General features: G+C 35.1%; 1 protein-coding gene across 2 annotated transcripts in view; it reads left to right on the top strand.

Annotated features, from left to right (window-relative positions):
* The window catches only part of LOC107694038 (histone-lysine N-methyltransferase EHMT2-like), a 23,365-nt gene extending 3,696 nt beyond the window's left edge, over positions 1 to 19,669 (top strand). Inside the window, exons 7-29 of one of the 2 annotated variants that reach the window (XM_016493652.1) lie at positions 924 to 1,094; positions 1,181 to 1,231; positions 2,662 to 2,794; positions 2,879 to 2,983; positions 3,695 to 3,828; positions 4,999 to 5,142; positions 6,448 to 6,755; positions 7,470 to 7,697; positions 8,657 to 8,739; positions 8,892 to 8,998; positions 10,009 to 10,131; positions 11,276 to 11,377; positions 12,717 to 12,821; positions 14,184 to 14,338; positions 14,415 to 14,582; positions 14,992 to 15,136; positions 16,536 to 16,613; positions 16,693 to 16,808; positions 16,935 to 17,021; positions 17,110 to 17,188; positions 18,808 to 18,983; positions 19,176 to 19,382; positions 19,472 to 19,669. In XM_016493652.1, coding sequence (XP_016349138.1) covers positions 924 to 1,094; positions 1,181 to 1,231; positions 2,662 to 2,794; positions 2,879 to 2,983; positions 3,695 to 3,828; positions 4,999 to 5,142; positions 6,448 to 6,755; positions 7,470 to 7,697; positions 8,657 to 8,739; positions 8,892 to 8,998; positions 10,009 to 10,131; positions 11,276 to 11,377; positions 12,717 to 12,821; positions 14,184 to 14,338; positions 14,415 to 14,582; positions 14,992 to 15,136; positions 16,536 to 16,613; positions 16,693 to 16,808; positions 16,935 to 17,021; positions 17,110 to 17,188; positions 18,808 to 18,983; positions 19,176 to 19,359 — 2,982 coding nt within the window. In that variant the 3' untranslated portion in view covers positions 19,360 to 19,382; positions 19,472 to 19,669. Of the gene's footprint in view, positions 1 to 923; positions 1,095 to 1,180; positions 1,232 to 2,661; positions 2,795 to 2,878; positions 2,984 to 3,694; positions 3,829 to 4,998; positions 5,143 to 6,447; positions 6,756 to 7,469; positions 7,698 to 8,656; positions 8,740 to 8,891; positions 8,999 to 10,008; positions 10,132 to 11,275; positions 11,378 to 12,716; positions 12,822 to 14,183; positions 14,339 to 14,414; positions 14,583 to 14,991; positions 15,137 to 16,535; positions 16,614 to 16,692; positions 16,809 to 16,934; positions 17,022 to 17,109; positions 17,189 to 18,807; positions 18,984 to 19,175 lie in introns of both variants that reach the window. The other variant, XM_016493651.1, reaches the window with a different exon arrangement.
* Positions 19,670 to 20,228: the final 559 nt, after the last annotated feature.

Genomic DNA, 20,228 nt, shown 5'->3' with positions numbered 1-20,228 from the left:
CAAAAACTTTTATTTTGGATGCGATTAATCGTTTGATAGCACTAATAATAATATTTATTGTTGTTGTTTTTGTTGTTTTTAATCATTGTTCGTGTTATTGGTATCGTTCATCATAGCAATATTATAAAAATGCCAATGTTCAATAAATAAAAAAATTAATAATTATTATTATTTATTATTAATATGAATTTTAATTATTGTTATTGGTGTCTTTTACAATAGTAATATGATTAAAAGTATCAATGTTCAATAAACAAACAAATGAACAATAACAATATTGATAATAGTAACCATCATCATCATCATTTTTTTTTACTTATTGTTGTTGGTGTCTTTTAGCATGAATTAATAAATTGTTAATAATAATTATTGTTGTTGTTGTTTTTACAGTTTTTGCTGTTGTTATTTTTAATTATTGGTATTGGTATCGTTTATCATAGCAATATGATTGAAAGTTCCAATGTTTAATAAATAAATAATAAAAATAATAATTTTAAATTAATGTTATTGGCATCTTTTATTATCGAATGAATGAATGCATAAATAAATAAATGTATTATTATTATTGCTGTCGGAGTAAATCAGATTGTCTCCAGAGTAAATGCTGTAGAGCTAGTGTTTCATAAATGTTTTCGTTAATTAATTCAGCTTAATAATTATATTTTTATTCATTAATAATAATCATAATTATAATAATAACAATAATAGTCTGATTTGTGTAGTAGTTAATTTCTCTAACTAGCCTGTTTATGACTGATGATGTGGTCATGTGTTTGTATTGGTGATCTGTAGTTCATCCAGTCAGACTTTAGAGGCAGAACTGTGTGTATTATAGTAAACAGCGACAGCTTTGATCACACTGCTCATTATAATTAATGTAATATTAACGTATTTAAATCCTTGTGTGTGTGTGTTTTTCCCAGCCTGCACTTAACGTGTCTCCAGCGGCGGGGAAGGTGGAGCCAGTTGCCACGGCGACTAAAGAGCATCACAGTGGTTGGCTGGAGGATCTGGATGAGGAGGCAGATGAGGAAGATTTCCACCTGCTCTACAACAGTTACTCTGGAGACGATCTGATTTACTCTGACAGCAAGGTGAACAGTTCACACAGACCTGAAACCACTGAAAATGAGTCTAACGGCTGCTGTGGATCTGAGAGTCTTGTGCTTTTGTTTTGCAGTCAGATGATGGGATGGTAGAGACACTGGAGGCGGAGCATCTGTCTGATCATGTGAGTGATTCTGACCAATGGAAGTGCACCTTATTTTCATACAGTTTCAGGATTTTTGGAAGTTTAACAGTTTTTTTCATTGGTTGATGCCAATATCTTGAAATTAGGGATAAAATTATCATTAACTAAAACTAAAACCATAAAACATTTACTTTTAGCTAGTTGCTAAGGGAACATTTATTTTGTTTCTAAAATAACTGAAACCGAATAAACAAAAACTAAAACTATATAGATGTATTTTTTTTAAAGCAAAAGGTAATAAAAATGACAAAAATGCACAACAAGATTGCTAAAACTTTAATATTAAAATGGAAACAAAATATAAAAATGCAGTCTAGTTCAAAATATTAAAATGGCTGACATGATTATGGAAACCTGGAGATCAGGAATATTGATTTTAAAATGTGACTTCCAGGCCTGAAAAAATCAAGGGAAAAAAAATAAAAATAATATATATATATACAGGTGCATCTCAATAAATTAGAATGTCGTGGAAAAGTTCATTTATTTCAGTAATTCAACTCAAATTGTGAAACTTGTGTATTAAATAAATTCAATGCACACAGACTGAAGTAGTTTAAGTCTTTGGTTCTTTTAATTGTGATGATTTTGGCTCACATTTAACAAAAACCCACCAATTCACTATCTCAACAAATTAGAATACTTCATAAGACCAATAAAAAAAACTTTTTTAGTGAATTGTTGGCCTTCTGGAAAGTATGTTCATTTATTGTACATGTACTCAATACTTGGTAGGCGCTCCTTTTGCTTTAATTACTGCCTCCATTCGGCCGTGGATGGAGGTGATCAGTTTGTGGCACTGCTGAGGTGGTATGATATATATATATATATTAAAATAAAATATGAAAAAGTCTTTAAAATTAATAAAATAATTAAAATAATAATACATTAATATATAATATTATAGTTATTAAATTAACATATATTTTAATTAACTTAAAAATACATTTCTATAGTGAATTTTTTTTTCTGGCTCAGCTCTATTGTCTAGGACTTGCTTTTGAAAGTGTATTTGGTGTAAAATATTATGTAAAATCCTCATCTAATAATCTTGGATGACTGGAAAGGTTAGGGATTTTTGGGAAGCTCACTACAATTAATTTGTCAAAATATGTGGGAACTCTAAATAATAAATGAGACATTTAACACAATATTTAGACAAAATTCTCCTAAATATTTAAAAATACATTTTCTATATTTATAAAAGCTTCTCGCATTGTAATTGTACTGCTGCAGTGTAAAATAAAATAATATGCTTATTAATACTCATTATTTTTTATTTTGCTGTGCAGTTGTACAAGTCGTGTGTGTGTATGTATAGCATTTTTTAGATCATATCAAAACGAGCAGTTCTCAGACTAGTTTGATGTAAGCTACAGTGAATGTAACGAGTGTGTCGTGTTTGTCAGAGCTCTGACTCCGATCGGCCCCTCGCTGCTTATAAGAAAACATCTGCAGAGAGAGACGAGTCGACATGGAAACGTCAGGGGAAGGGTAAAGGGAGAGACAGACCCCCCGCTGGAGGGCTGGAGACAGATAAAGGTGAGACAGACACCTGAGTGTGTGTGTGTGTGTGTGTGTGTGTGAGAGAGTGAACAGATGTAAGCAGCTGTCTCTGTGTGTCAGGTGTGGAATCCACAGTTACAGTGGGCAGCACTGACTACACTGAGGTTCCTCTGGACTCACTGGACATTTCTGCAGCGGACAGCCTCTCTCTGTCTCCACACGCAGGTGTGTGATGAGCTACACTGACTGTCTGAAGTTTGGAAGAGTTACGATTTTTTAAAAGTTTTTTAAAAAGTCCCTTAGAATCATCAAGGCTGTGTTTATTTAACCAAACATACAGTAAAATCAGTAATATTGTGAAATATTTTTACTATTTAAAATAGGTTTTTTCTGTGTGAATGTGTTGTAAAATGTCATTTTTTCCCTATGGTCAACGCTGAATTTCCAGCATCATAACTCCAGTCTTCAGTGTCACATGATCCTTCAGAAATCACTCTAATATGCTGATTTGCTGCTCAAGAAACATTTCTGATTATTATCAATGTTGAAAACAGCTGTGCTGCTTCATATTTTTGTGGAAACTGTGATATACTGCTAGTATTACTATTTAAAAAAAAAACTTTTATTTAGCAAGGAAGCATTAAATTGATCAAAACACATTTATAATGTTACAAAAGTAACATAATTAAACATTTAAGAAAATAACATTTAGCACGGTTTTCCACAAAAATAAATATGATTTTATAATATGTGGTTTTATCATTTTTGCATATTTTATTTTTCAATTTTTTTATACATGTGTTATGGTTATTATAAAATCCTTTTTTATTTAAAGCACTTTGAATGACCATTGTGTGTGAGATAAATTAGCCTTGTTTTATGGCCAAATAATCCCAATATAAAGCCTGTGTTTAACGTCACATGATGTGTGTGCAGATGGCAGTGATGCAGAAACCGAGCGTCTGGAGGAGCTTCCTCTGTGCAGCTGCAGGATGGAGGCGCCGCGTGTGGACGGATTCAGCGCTCGCTCCAACAGAACCTGCATGGCCATAGAGAGCATCAACGGAGAGGTTAGCCTGGACTGCTGAGCGCACTTGTTTCCCATAGGGATTTTAAAAAAGCCATAAACCAAACCAAATGGCTTCGAAGTGATTCACAACATTAAAAGCTTTGATTTGAAGCTAAAAAAAGTCTGGCAGTCGGACAAGAAGAAAGAGACAGGACTTTGTTCTTTATTGAGGGAAAGAAGCATTGCCAATGACATAATCGAATTAGAAGAAAATGGAGAGATATAAAACTGCTGATTAAAAGATGTTGTTTATGTATATAGAAACAACACATTTTAAAGAGTTTTTTAGTCAAATATTAAAAAGTTGTGTAAATTAAAAAAAAAAAATTTCTTAAAACATTATTTTTAATTTACTTTTAAATATAAAAAAGTCATGGAAATTTATAGTCATGGAAATCCTCGTCTAGGTATTGGTGTAAAATAGTATTTAAAAAATCTTGTCCAATAAGAGAAAATCATTACAATTCGTTTGTCAAAAATATGTGGAAGTTCTAATAATCAATAAAAATAATAAATCATTTTTATATATTTGTAAAAGCTTCTTGCAATTGATGAAATAAGACACAAGTATTGTGATTTTTGTACTGCAGTGTAAAATAAAATAACTCAAATTCCCATGAAATAGTCATTATTTTTATTTTAGAAAATACTGTATTTTATATATTATTTTACACTATAATGATATGTAATGTATGTAATATATTGCATTATATATATTTTTCGTGATATTGAAAATTGTATTGAATATAGAGTTTTCAGAATTCAGAGTTTTGCACGCTCGTGAATCATCTCATAAGTGCAGACGTGATTCATTGTGTAGTTTAGAGAGCTTCATTGATTATAACGGAACTTTGTGAGATCGCAGTTAACTAAGATGAGTGATGATTTTAGTCATAATAATGAGAGCGCATTTAGCATGCTTTCTAGGCTATAATCCATTCAGAATTTGTATGAAACTTTCGTTTTGGACACATGCTGCAATGTTTCGAGTTGGTCTCTCTTCAGTGGTTTATAAGTTAAAATGATCTGAATTGGGTTGAAATGTTGCTATAAAGACAGTAAAAGCAGCTCACTGTGCTTTGGAACAGATCATTTTTATAGTATGTTTGTGCTGAGTGACTGATCCACCCGTCTCTCTCGTGTGGTTCCTCCCGTCCTCTGTGTGTTTCAGCTGGTGGGCTGCACCAATGTGATCGTGAAGGGGGAGACGATGCGTCCGTCCAGCCGCGTGTCTCTAATGGTGTTGTGTGAGACGCACCGTTCACACATGGTGAAACATCACTGCTGTCCGGGCTGTGGATACTTCTGCCTCTCTGTGAGTGTCTCTGACCACAAAAACCAGGTTATATGAAGAAATAAAAAAGCTAAACACATTATTTACTCACCGCTATGTTGTATGTTGTTATTTAAAGGGATAGTTCATCCAAAAATGACAATTCTGTCATTATTTACTCATTTTAAAGTTGTTTCAAAGCTTGTATGAGTTTCTTTCTTCTGTTGATCACAAACAGTTGCTGGTAGCCACTGGCTTCCGTAGTGTGGAAAAAAATACTATGGAAGTCAATGGCTACCGGCAACTGTTTGGTTACCAACATTCTTCCAAATATCTTTTGTGTTCAGCAGAAGAAAGAAACTTGTACAGGTTTGGAACAACATGAGGGTGAGTAAAAGGTGAACTATCCCTTTAAAAAAAAAAAGTATTTTTACACAGCTGTTTATCATACAACAGTGGTTGTTTCACAGGGTTTTTAGTTAAATAAAACAAAAAACTTGAAATAAAATTAACTTTAACTTGACCGTAAACATATTTTTAAATTTAGTTGCCAAGGCAACATTTCTCATTTTCATTTAGTTTACTTACTATAATAACTAAAACTAAAATAAAAATGAATAAAAAGTATATAGACATTTAAAAAAATTTAATAAATAAATACATTTAAATAAAAAAACTTGAAAATTACAATGAAAACAGAAAATATAAAAGTAAAAACTAATTCAAACTATTAATAAAAAACTATAATAGTATCTTAATGAGACTAAAATAGCACCAAATTGTATGCATGAGGCGGTTTTATTTTAGTATCACTGATATACTAATAAATTAATAGTAATTTAAAAGTAATAATGACAAAAATGACTAAAACCTAAAATGAAAGTGAAAACAGAAAATATATTTAAAAAATCTAATTCAAACTATTGATTAGAACTATAATACTATCTCAGTTACTAATAACTCAGATACTAAATAACACTGTCACAAATAAAGGCATATAGGTTTGGAACAGCTAGTAAATAATTACAGAATTTTATTTATTTATTCATTTATTTATAAATTTTTGTGAACTATTCATTTAAACCGGTGCCTAAATGCTTTAATACAGTGATTATATTAACATATTTCAGTCATTTAATAACATATTTTACTTGTTAATGGTTCTTAATAAAATGTAATCTTAATAAAAAAAGTGAATGGTTAACTAATAAAATGTTTCATTATTTTTTTGTAAGTGTTTTATTTTAATTGTATTTTATTTTTAAATTATGTATTATTTTAATTTTATGATTCAATTTTCATCAGCGCACAAACAGAAAGTTCAAAGATCCTCCTCTTCGCACACAGGGAACGTTTCTTGAATGTTGTCCAGACGTTCACATTGCTCACCGCTTCCACCGGGGCTGTGTGTCTGTGCTGGGCGGTGGGCGGAGTCGAGGAGGAGTGGGCGTCGGCCTGCTGTTCTGCCCTCACTGCGGTGAGGACGCGTCAGAGGCGCGTGAAGTCACCATCCCTCCTGCAGCGCCCTCTTCAGGCTCGAACGTGGTCACTGCAAGCGCGTCGTCCACCACAACCACACCCTCACTACTTCCCTCCGCGCTCGCGGCCACATCACGAGCGCTAAACCACGAGAAGAAGATGGGCGAGCTGATCAAGTGAGTTCTGTGCGTTGCTTAATAGTAAAATAGCTCATATTTACGTTTACTATTATCACTTCAAAAAATCTCCTCTAACAAAGAAAGCTTTTAAGAACATCCCACATTATAGAACAATTTTTAAAATAAACTGTGATTTTTATTTTATTTTTTATATACAAAATTGTATTTCTTTATTAATGTTATTTATTTAATAGTAAACAAAAACAAGTGTTTTTGTCTAATGTTGCCATTTGTACAAATACAGAGTTCTGGCATGAAACTCTAGATGGCGCAGTCCGATAGAGCTAACTCAATATGACATAATGACATCATTATCACATGGCACAGCTGATTGGTTCTCTCCTGTATCGGTAGCCAATGAGCTCGCTGCTCAACATTCAAATACTTGGCAGTGTTTGCTGTCACAGCGCACTTCAGAAACCCTCCACCTTCCCCAGCTCCACCTGTATAGATCTGCTACGGGGTGATCATGTATGCTATATGGGGGTTATTCATGTTATATGTGCAGCAGCAATATTTCTTACATGCTCACAGAAGCATGTTGTGGATGTATTGGCAGTAGCAAGTCTCTGTACTTGCTCTGCCGCAGCAGCAGCATAGCAGATCTATTCCGCCAAGACCGAATACATTAATCATGTATATTACCATGCAAATCACTCAGAGAGTTGTCATGACAGAAATATATTGATTGAAATGTTTATTTCCACTCAGTGCAAGGATGCGATGTCGTGGAGATGTAAGAAAGGGGGCGGAGCTGCAAACTCAGCCGGCCAATGCCACTTCAGGAGAGGATGTGGTTGCCCTGGGCGACGGCGGGGTGGACAGTGTGGGACCGTCGCTCGTCCTACCCAATGGGAAGCCAGTCTGTCCCAGTGCACTTCTGCCGGGAGACAGGAGGGCGGCGCTACAGAGAGCCATTCTCACACAGGACACTGAGAGGTGACCATGTGATTCTTTATTATTGTCAGTCTAAAAAATGAGTGAAGAAAGAGATGTTCAAAATTGCAGATTCTATTATTTCTGGTTTAGTCGTCACACTGAGAGTGCATTGCATTATGGGATATGGAATTCAACTGTATATTTTGTAGTCTTGGGTGTTGTATGCATCAACCAGCTAGTTGCCAAGGAAACATTTCTTATTTTCGTTTAGTTAAACATGAACTTTAGATTATGTTTACTTACAAAAAGGAATTTGACATAACTTGACATAACTAGAAAAATTATATTTATTATAAAAAAAAGTAAGATTTTATCTGTTTCCATGATTTTTCCAGGTCCATAAATCACAATATTAAAATTCTTCCAGTATTTTATCCAGTAATTCTTCTCATTTTTTTAGTTTAGCTTTAAGTAGTAAAATAACTAAAACTGCTTAAAAATAATAATAAAACTACAACTAAAATGTAAGTATAAACCGAAAATCTTAAAAAAAAAAAAAAAACCCATATAAAATAAAATTAAAATATAAAAGAAGATCTAATTCAAAATGTTAACAAAAACTACTATAGTATATAGATTATACTAAAATAACACTGCCACAAATAAAGGCATCAAGGTTTGAAATAGCTAGTAAATAATGAAAGAAAGATATTTATTTATACTTTTATTTTTTTGTGAACTGTGGCTATTTGAATAACAAATTTGAGAAACAAAATGACCAAAACTCAACAAGATGAAAGCAGAAAATATAAAAATAAATTCTAATTCAAAATGTTAACAAAAACTATAATAGAATGTCAATTATACCGAAATAACACCGGTATGCATGTGGGAAAAAAACAACATACACTGCACAGAATTGAGGCAAAAACAGTACGGTAGTGTGCTATTCTGAACATACTCAGGCTAAAGATGATGTTTTTGTCATGTGATCTGCTTGGCTCTCTCTGATTGGTCAGGAGGAAGAAGCTGCGCTTTCATCCCCGTCAGCTCTATCCTGCAGCCAAACAGGGTGAAGCTCAGCGAGTTCTGCTCATGCTCAGTACGTACCTGTGTACTCGTGTGTGTGTGTGTGTGTGTGTGTGTGTGTGTGTGTGTGTGTGTATATATATATATATATATATATATATATATCACACATCTGTTGAAAGTTTCAGCATCAGAGCTGATATTCTCTCTCTGTGTGTCTGTCAGTGGAGGGCATCGACCCGTCGTATCAGTCGGACTCTCAGAACAGACGCTGTGCTCTTCACGCAGCCGCTCAGAGGGGTCTGCTGGAGGTCTGTTACCTGCTCATACAGGTGAGCTCCATATTCACAGCACTTCCATTAGCTTTAAACTTCCTAGAATTCACTGTATATGGTGAATATATTGATCATACGGTGATGTTTGTGTAGTGCAGTGTTTCCCAAACTGGGGTTTGTGATGAAAAAAGTTAATCATTAATTATATCATAAAATGGAAAATAAGAACCATCAAAATTAAAACCCTTACTAAAATGGCAAAATAAAAAAACAAAACATAATTTTAAAATAAAAATCAATCAAAATAAAATACTTGGTAATAATTAAGTCATAAAAATGCAAAATTAAAACACATTTTTTAGTACAGTTTTTATTTTAAAATTATGTATTTTACTTTTGATTTAATTGATTATTAAGTGTTTAATTGTTAAATTACTAAAATGTTTAATTAATTAAATCATGAAAATGCTAATTGGGGATAAATTAAAAATTGAAACAATCATAATAAATTCCATAGTAATAATTAATTAATTAAAATATACAATTAAAATATACAATTATAAAATAAGAACAATCAAAATAAAATACTTGATAATTGCCAAATTAATTTTCATTTTAAAATTATAGTTTTTAATTTTAATTTATTTTTAAATTATCAAAATAAAATACTTAATTATATATAATACTTAATTAGTTAAACCATAAAAATGTAAATGAAAATGCATAATTTGAAAATAAAAACAATCAAATTAAAAGATGTAATTAATTAAAGCACAAATGCTAAATTAAAATAAATAAATTATAAAAATTATTATTTATCTGCTTGTCATGTGACCGTTATCTGACATTAGAGAAGATGCAAATGTTTTGATAAATTATTAAAACATTAACTTAAAATCTTAGGGGGGCTTCAAGACAGCATTTCAGGTCAAAGGCTGACAAAACAAAGTTTGGGAATCACTGCTGCAGAGAATTGTTGTTGTTTTTTGAGTAATGGGCTTGTCTCAGTTTGTATCTGAGGAAAGTTTCCATTAAAATTCCTGCTTTTGTGCTGTGGTTAATTTTAGGCAGGCGCTAAGGTGGACGCCCAGGATAAGACCCTGAGGACCCCTCTGTTAGAGGCCATAGTGAACAATCATGTGGAGGTGGTGAAATACCTGATCCAGAGCGGAGCCTGCGTCTATCATGCAGTGAGTATCATGCACACACACTCCTGATCCAGAGCCTTTGTTGTCTGTAATATCTGACAGTGGACCAATGAAAATGCATGTTAATCGTAATTGCTGTTACACTCTGAGTTTGGGTTTATTTTTAAAAATTCAACAGTCAGGGGTCAATTATTCCTCATATCCTGGCAGTTCTTGACTTAAAAAAAATAGCCCGAACCACTTGAATATTCATAACATTCATAACATAAATATTCTAGCTTTGTGTGAAGTTAAATGAACATAAATGCATTTTGGCAGACAAAGCGCGACTTGTGTTGCATTTGATCAGTTCATGTATGAATCAAACGCATGACCATGCTCTGTTTGATGTTGTGAGTGTGTTCATTAGTGCTGTCAAATAAACATTAGAATTTCAAATATTCGTGGAATTTAAAATAAAAATCCACTTTTGTTGTGCGTCAGGCAGCCTTATTAGTGACACGCGAGATGCGATGACAATGGAAGTGTTATAATGTTTTTGTTAGCCTGTCCAGTTGAACCCACTAGATGACATGTGGCGCTGCTGCATTGTTCATTCAAAATATTGCGGGAAAAAAGGAACATAAATGCGGAGAAGAGCTTGTTTACGTCAAAACTGGAACCAAGCCGTTCACACAGAACGCATATTTATCACATTTTCTATAGGGACATCTATCACCGCTGCACTCGCGTCTCGCACAAGAGAGACGCATGTTTAGAAAGCCATGTAAAATTAATGTAAGTTCAACTTTTTTTCCCATCCCACTGCATATGATTTTAAATGAAAAAAGTACTCTTTGTGATGGGTTTTTGGCCCTTTGTATTAAACTATGCATACATACATGATGCTGTTTTGTTTCTAATTGTTTAAGCAACTTAATAAATAATATTTGGTTTATAAACCTTATTTTAAACACTATGCACTTTTTTTTCACAGATAGTCGTGTTATTTTAATGCTTTGAATAAATGTGCAATAGTAATATTTTGCTCGATGCGCCCTCTTGTGGTCTCAGGAGAGAAGCCAAAAGCTTTTTTTCCCCCTAACTGAAATCATGCCTTGCAAAATGCAAATATTGACAATATTTAAGTACAAAATTCGAATTTAGTTTTTGAGCCATTTTGACAGTCCTAGTGTTTGTTGTTCAGGAAGAGGACGGATCTACAGGTCTTCATCACGCTGCTAAACGGGGGAACCTGGAGGTGCTGATGCTGTTACTGAGCACCGGACAGGTGGACTTAAACGTACAGGTGTGTTTCTGAACTCATTAGTTCGTCTCTTGACAGTTTTTCAACCAAAAAGTGACGTTTCGAACATGACTACATAATGCGTGAAGATGCATGCGCAAGCAGAGCTAGAGCAAGAGAAGGATCTGTTTTTAAAATGGTTGATTAAAAGTTAAAATTTGAATTTTTTTTTTTAAATGACCATTCGTTTAGCTAGATCATGCTCTTATTCCTCGGCTGGGATCGTGTAGAGCCCTTTGAAGCTGCATTAAAACAGCATTTTAACCTTTAATCCAGTGAGCACCACTGAAGAAAAATCCTGGAATGTTTTCCTCAAAAAACTTAATTTCATTGTGACTGAAAAAAGAAAGACATTAATATCTCAGATGACATGCGGGTGAGTAAATTATAGGGAATTTTTTTTATTCTGGAAGTGAACTGATCCTTTAACATCTTGCAATTATTATGAGTTCATATCTCAAGAGTTCTGACTTTTTTTCAGAATTGTGAGATTAAAAAGTTGCAATTCCTTTTTTTTTTTTTTATTCCATGACAGAAACATACTAACATTTCTGATTTTTTTTTTCTCACAATTAAGAGTTTATATCTCGCAATTCAGACTTTTCTTCCCATAACAGCAATTGTATATCTCACTATTATGAACTCGCAATGTGACGACTTCTCACAAACTCCAAATTACGAGTTAATTCTGATTTTATATCTCACAATTCAGAATTGCAAGAAAAAAGTCTGAGATATAAACTCGCAGTTTTGAGAAAAAAAATCAGTATTGTGAGATAAAAATAACCTTTTTTATTTTTATATTCTGTTGCGGAAATAAGCTCACAAGGCTTGACTTTTTATCTCACAATTCAGACTTTTCTTCTCATAACGGCAATTGTATATCTCACTATTATGAACTCGCTAAAATACTTATCTTCTCAAAATTGCATGGTATGAACTCACAATTGTAAGTCAACATCTCATAACAAATTTTTCTTAGAATTATAAGTTTGTCTTGCAATTATGAGTTTATATTTTTTTCTCGCAAGTTTATATCTCACAAATCTGTTTTTTTTTTCTTTCTTTCAGAATTGCACTTTTTTATCTCTTAATCAGATTTTTTCTTCTGAAATGTGAGTTATAAACTTGCAATAGTGAGTTAACATTTTGCAATTGCCAGTTTATATCTTGCAATTCTGAGAAAACAAAACACAGATACAAACTCAGAATTGTGAGAAAATGTCACAATTGTGAGATAGGAAGTTGCAATTACCCGTTTTGTTATTTTTTTAAATATATATATATATTCTTTGACGTAAAAAAAGCTTTCCCTAGTTTTCACCTCATCTCTGTGTTTCAGGATAGCGGCGGTTGGACGCCCATCATCTGGGCGGCAGAACATCGACATATAGATGTGATCAGAGCTCTGCTCAACAGAGGAGCCGACGTCACTCTCAGAGACAAAGTGAGTCTTGTGAATCATGTGAGTTTTGCAGGAAATGAGAGAGCGTTCTCACCGCAAGGCCGTAACCATGTCGTGAACATTGGAGGGGACCAACTTGAGTGAAAAATTTAAGGGGGTCTGAATACTTTCCGTACCCACTGTATATATATATGCAGATGTGCATTTAAACCATTTAATTCCAAGTCGTCAGTTTAATCACCACTCTATATTAATGCGCTGCTTTCATTGACGCACAGAGATCAGAGATCGTACACAGAAACATTCAGAAACTTGCTGTCAACACTGACTTTTATTAATAAAATAGCGATACTAAATCCTATGGCTACACTATATTTCTCAGCAACGAGGTGGTTTTGAAGTAAAACTCACAGCCTCATTGTTTGTAGAGAGACACACAGACTCATGTAACTTAATTCACATATGCAACTTTAATCTCTCTTTCTCTCACCCTTTAAAAATAGCCATATTTGAGGAAAAAGTGGAGTAGTTTGTATCACTGAATATAGCTGTCGTTTAACTTTTCTATCATAAAACAGTTGACTAATGTTAAATGATTTGCAACTTCCATCTCACCTCGCTCTCTTTCAACATTAAATTGATGATTTGTGCTGAAATCCACAATCTGCTTCTGCGAACAGTAAAGCCCGCATACTTTGATTTGATTGGCCCTCTCAATTATTTTGACATTGACGAGCGCTGTTAAGGAGGCCAGGCTGAAAATGTAACTTTAAACCTTTTTGTCATCCTAAAAAACAGAGTGGAGTGCAGCAGATCAGTGCAAGAATTTCAAATATTGGGCGGGAGAGATTGGCAATATAACTGGCATGAATGTTCATCTGGCATGTTCAACTCTAGATGGCGCAGTCCAATAGGTCTAGCTCAATCTGACCTGGCGACATCGTCACATGGCAGCTGATTGGTTCTCTCCTATATCGGTAGCCAATGAGCTCGCTGCTCAATATTCAAATACCTGGCTTTTGTTTGCTGTAGCAGTAGCAGCGCACTTCAGAAACCCTCCACCATCCCCAGCTCCACCTGTATAGATCTGCTATGGGGTGATTCATGTATGATATATGGGGGTTTATTCACATGTGTTATATGTGCAGCAGCAATATTCCTTACATGCTCACAGCAGCATGTTGTGGATGTATCGGCAGCAGCAAGTCTCTGTACTTGCTCTGCCGCAGCAGCGTAGCAGATCTATTCCGCCAAGACCAAATACATTAACATTGTCATGTACATTACCATGCCAATCCCTCCGAGAGTTGTCATGACAGAATTCTAATTATTGGTGGGGACTTGTCCTCCTCATTGTCTATGGTGGTTACAGCCCTGTCTCACAGTGTCTGTCTGTCTGTGCAGGAGATGAACGTTTGTCTGCACTGGGCGTCGTTCGCGGGCAGCGCTGAGATAGCGGAGCTGGTCCTGAATGCCGGCTGTCCTCTGTCGTCCGTTAACCTGCACGGAGACACGCCGCTGCACATCGCTGCTCGCGAGGGCTACACCGACTGCGTCACGTGGGTCAAACGCCGCCTGAGAGCTGCTTTTAGTGTCGTAGGCTCATCTGACGTCTTCTGTTCGTCTTTACTCCAGGCTGTTTCTTTCTCGAGGCGCTGACATCGACATTATGAATAAGGAGGGCGACACGCCGCTCTCTCTCGCCCGCTGTGACACGCCCGTCTGGGTGGCGCTACAGATTAACAGGAAGTTGCGTCGGGGAATCTCCAATCGTGTTGTACGGACAGAGAGGATCATATGCAGGTCAGTGTGTGGTCTGAGGTCTTCCTGCGGGTTTCTGCCAAAATAAAAGCTGAGAAAAAGCAAGAACTCCATCAACATTAATAAATGTTATTATTGTAATTTTACTGTTGTTTTGTAAAATAAAATAAAAAGGATAATAATAATTACAACAGCTCTATTAATACATTTATTATAGCATTCACACATAGTGTTCAGACTGGGATCTGTAATATTTTCTAATGTTTTAAAAGAAGTCTCTTCTGCTCAGCAAGGCTGCATTTATTTGTACAGTAAAAAATACATGCCTGATTCAAGAAGGGGGTCTCAAAAATGGCCAAAAAATATTTGTTAATTAAACTTGTTAATTTTAAGTTAAATTGTGTTTTATCGTGTGCGTGCGTGCGCGCGCGCGTGCGTACGTGTTGTGTAGTGACGTTGCTCAGGGTTACGAGAATGTTCCCATCCCGTGTGTTAACGGCGTGGACGATGAAGGCTGTCCGTCTGACTACAAATACATCGCAGAGAACTGTGAAACATCCACCATGAACATCGACCGCAACATCACACACCTGCAGGTACTACAGAATACACTGTTCACAACACACACTTCACACACAGCAATATAGATGAATACAAGGAAGAATGATATTTAATCATATGCACTGATACTACAATAAAGAGCGATATTTTCCAACATGGACATCTGTTGAAAAGTTTGGGGTCAGTAAGATTTGTTAATGTTTTTGAAAGAAGTCTCTTTTGCTCAGAATGGCTGCATTTGTTTGATTTAAAATGCAGTAAAAAAGTACTCCATTACTCCCCATTGCTCCAGTCTTCAGTGTAACATGATCCTTCAGAAATAAGTCTATGCTGATTTGCTGCTCAAGAAATATTTCTGATTATTACCAAAACTGTTGAAAACAGATGAGCTGCTCCATATTTTTGGGGAATCACGGAAACAAAGTTAAAAAAAGAACAGCTTTTATTTGAAATAAAAAAAAATGTTAAGCATTATAATTGTCTTTACTGTCATTTTTTGTATTAATTTAATGCAGTGTTGGTGAATAAAATTATTCAGTGTCTGTCAGAAAAGTTCTTACATCTATGAACAGTTTTGAGATGCAAACAAACCATTGAATCGTTGCTTTGAATTGATTCGTTGAAATTGACTTTTGAAACAACTGAATCATGGAAACTGTCATTTTGATTCAAATCAATTCAGACACTTTTATGACTAAACCAACCAAAAAGACTGATCTGTTCTCAAGTCAATGTCAATAAAAGAAAAATAAATAATTATTTGCAGATAAATAAAAATAAAAACCTCAGAGAAAAAACACTTAGGATGTTAGAAATCAAAATAAAAACCCACACAATTTTTTTTCTATGTTATATATGACTATATTCATATTATATCACCATATTCCGTATTACTCGGCCCTAATTGTTCTTCATAATAGGACTACCACACTTAGGGGCCGTTCACATATCGCGTCTTTTGCGCGCTCAAGTTCGTTATTTTAAATGTAGACACGCGGTGGGTGCGACGCGCTCATTTTTTCCAGGCGCCTTCGCGCCGCATCAAGATAAAAACATTTCAACTTTTCAGAATGCCGCAAGCGCACCGCGGGTCATGTGACAAGAACCAACCAATCAGCTTCATCAGCCAAGATGAAGGAACAGCTGATCATAGCTGTACAGGGATAGACATTTTTAAATAAATTTTAGTAGCAGAGCTACTGCAAGCGATTTTTAGTGCTGCAAATCCGTTTATCCTTTGCTGAAACTTCCGCGTCTTCAAGGAGAGCGCAGGTCATGGTTGCTTAGCAACGGCAGACGCCTCCAGAGCGCAAGCGCCCGAACTCTTTGGAAAAAAGCAGAAAGTGGCGCGCCTAGCGTTTTCCACACGTTTTTAGGTGCGACGTGAACGGCCCCTTAATGTGCTGATTTTATAGAGAGCTGTGTTTGTTTCAGCACTGCAGCTGTACAGACGACTGTTCCTCCAGTAACTGTCTCTGCGGGCAGCTCAGCATCCGCTGCTGGTATGACAAGGTAAAATACTGCTTCATCTCCATGATGAGCTCTACAATCAACATGGATCCTGTATAACAGCACACATGTGTTCTCGTAGGATCATCGCCTCCTTCAGGAGTTTAATAAAATCGAGCCACCTCTGATCTTCGAGTGCAACATGGCCTGTTCCTGCCATAAATCCTGCAAGAACCGAGTGGTTCAAGCTGGAATCAAGTAAGCCAGGATGATTTTCATAATTGATTTGCTGTATTGGGATAATTTGTGGGTCAAATGAACCTCAGGTGTTTTAAAGAAGTGCTTTTGCGCAAGCTGCTGGCTGAAGTGGATCGTGTGTTTCAGGGTGCGTCTGCAGCTCTACCGGACGGAGAAGATGGGATGGGGCGTCAGAGCACTTCAAGACATTCCTCAAGGAAGTTTCATCTGCGAGTGAGTAAAAGCATTCAGGCTGTATGTTTTCAGCAGGACAGCTGTTATTTCTGCTGTAACGTGTGTGTGTGTGTGTGTGTTTGTGCAGGTATGTTGGCGAGCTGATCTCTGACGCAGAAGCAGACGTGAGGGAGGACGATTCGTACCTCTTTGATCTGGACAACAAGGTGTCGTGTCACTGATTTCAGTCCAGATTGTGGACCATCGCAGGGATGTCCAACCCTGCTCCTGGAGAGCTACCGTCCTGCAGACTTTAGTTCCAACCCTGCTCCAGCACACCTGTCTGTAATTATCAAGCAACCCTGAACACCTTGGTTAGCTGGTTCAGGTGTGTTTGTTTGGGGTTAGAGCTGAAATCTGCAGGATGGTAGCTCTCCAGGAGCAGGGTTGGACACCCCTGATCTAAAGGCCTGTTTTCAGAAGGAGTGACAAAATCATGCAAATTGCAGACAAACATCGCTGGCACGCGTTTGCCGCAAAAGCGCCACAACACAAATCTGCTTGCTTGTTTATATTGTTGCAAAATGTAACTATAATATTGTACAGCTCTAATCTAATCGGAAGATATTAAGATATTATAAACATTAACATCTGCTTTTAAACAAAGTGTATTGTGAAAAGCACTATACAAATACATAACGAATTTGAGAACCAATGAAAAAATGTTTGATTTCCTGACCAAAAATAGCATGCATGGTGGCTATTCATGTGCTTTGATGCAAAATGCAATGCAATATAAACGTCATCTATGTGCAATGTAAGTAATATTTAGTTCTCAGAGAGCCACACTATCAGCATCTATTATCTGGAATTCCAGGCCATCAGACATTACATAAATTGTATACTTTACATATTATTATCGTTTTTTATTCATATATTGAATTAGCTTTTATTTTTATCATTTCACTTTGATTTTTAGTAATTTTGCAAATTGCTATTTAGATTTAAATGCAATTTAAGTTTTATTTCAGCTTTAGTTTTTGTTTATTTTCAGTTATTAATTCTAGTGCTTACAATTAATTTCAGTCAGTTGCCAAGGCAAACTTTCTCATTTTTGTTTACTATTATTATTTACATTATATACTGTTATAATTTTTACTAATATATTGAATTAGCTTTTATTTTTATAATTTCAGTTTTATTTTGATTTTAATTTTAGTAAACATTTTTGTAATTTTGCTCTGTTTGTCATTTTCATTAGTTTTTTTTATTTTACTATTTATATAAATGTATATAATAAATTTATTTTAGTTCAGTTATAGTTAAATGTATTATTTATTTCCAGTTAGTAATTTTACTGCTTCAACTAAAACTTGTTTCAGTCAGTTGCTAAGGCAACACACATCTAATTTGTTTTATGATTATTATATACACTATATATTATAGTTTATATTAATATATATTTTTATTGCTTTACTTTTTACTTTTCTTATTATTAAATTTTGTATTATTATTTACATTATATACCATTATAGTTTTTATTGATATATTGAATTCGCTTTTATTTTCATAATTTCCGTTTCATTTCAATTTAAATTTCCATTAATTTTTTTTTGTCGTTTTGATCTTTGCTTTTATCTTTTTTATTAGTTTTTTTTTTTAATTACTATTTAGGTTTAAGTTTATTTTATTTCAGTTTTATTTTTATTTATTTATTTCTATTTAGTAATTTTAGTGTTTCAACTAAGTTTTTCATCTAACATTTATATTTTAGTTTCACGTTATTTCAATTAACAGAACTGTTTTGAATAGTTGTAGTTAACTGTAATAACCCTGTCTTTGGCAGGATGGTGAAGTGTACTGTATTGATGCCCGTTACTACGGTAACATCAGCCGCTTTATAAACCATCTATGTGACCCCAACATCATCCCCGTACGTGTGTTCATGCTGCACCAGGACCTGCGCTTCCCTCGCATCGCCTTCTTCAGCTCCAGAGACATTTTCACCGGACAGGAGCTCGGGTGAGACCGTGTTTGTTTGTTATCTCACTGACGAAAGCTGTACTTAATTGCTTTATGAATTTATTGCTCGCGACCTCGTGGCTCGATCCCAAGGAATTTATGGACGTATTTGCATCCTGTTCCTGTTAACACATTTTCCTCCTGTTTGTTTTATGATCACTGATTTTATTTTCTTTTTTTGATCTCTGACAGGTTTGATTACGGCGATCGTTTCTGGGACATCAAGAGCAAGTACTTCACCTGTCAGTGCGGCTCAGAGAAATGCAAACATTCGGCGGAGGCCATCGCGCTGGAGCAGAGCCGGCTGGCCCGTCTGGAAGTCTGTCCCGAAACGGCCGGTGAAGCCGGACTCCCTGTGTTGGGACACTCGTGCTGAGACCCTGTGTCTAATGCACACATGTACAGCTCTCAAACGTGTGCTTGCGTACGATTATCACAGAGAAGGTTGTGTTTGCATTATCAAATGATTCATTTCTTCCATCTGACAGGACACAGGAAACTATAAAATGACACAGCGGCCTAAAGTTCATCACACGCAAATGCCGTTTCAAAATACCACCAGGAAGTGACATTCAAATTCAAGGCTATCATTTCTGCTCGGATCAGGAGGGAAAATGTTAAAAAACCTGTGATTTCATGCAAACTGTCATCAGATCACAAACAGTCCCTCTTTTTCATTACAAATTATGAGCTTTTTGTATGTGTAATTGTTTTAATAAATACTGTTTTATACAGAAACGTCTTTTCCTTTTGTTGTTGTTCTCACAAATCACAATTTACCAGGGTAATCAAATGCAATAGTTCAATTATCGTTTTTTTATTACTGGCGAATCATAAATCCCCATTAGACGTGATACCGAGGTGGTACCATAGTACAGTGAAGGTATCACATGGTAATTATTACATGTAATATATTACATGATGGGCAAAGAATAAATCATACCATAAAGTGGAAATGTAGATGGTGTTTTGTGAAAAGTGTGATGAGATGTTTTACAGTTTTCATATTGCACATTCTTCCTCGTGTTGACCTGAATTATTAGTCAAAGTGTGTCACTGAGTGAATGTAGTACTCATTTCTGATAAGAGTCTGTATTACTGTACAGATAAAGCAATAATCCAGGGTCAGTGTTAGTGCTGTCTAACGATTAATCGCTTCCAAAATAAAAGTTTTTGTTTACATAACATATGTGTGTACTGTGTATGTTTTTTATGTATATATAAATACACACACATGCATATATA

This window comes from Sinocyclocheilus anshuiensis, unplaced genomic scaffold (genome assembly GCF_001515605.1).
Source record: "Sinocyclocheilus anshuiensis isolate Anshui unplaced genomic scaffold, SAMN03320099.WGS_v1.1 scaffold1110, whole genome shotgun sequence".
Classification (NCBI taxonomy): domain Eukaryota; kingdom Metazoa; phylum Chordata; class Actinopteri; order Cypriniformes; family Cyprinidae; genus Sinocyclocheilus; species Sinocyclocheilus anshuiensis.
The sequence above is the reverse complement of the archived record's forward strand: the minus strand, read 5'-3'. Positions and strand labels throughout refer to the sequence as shown.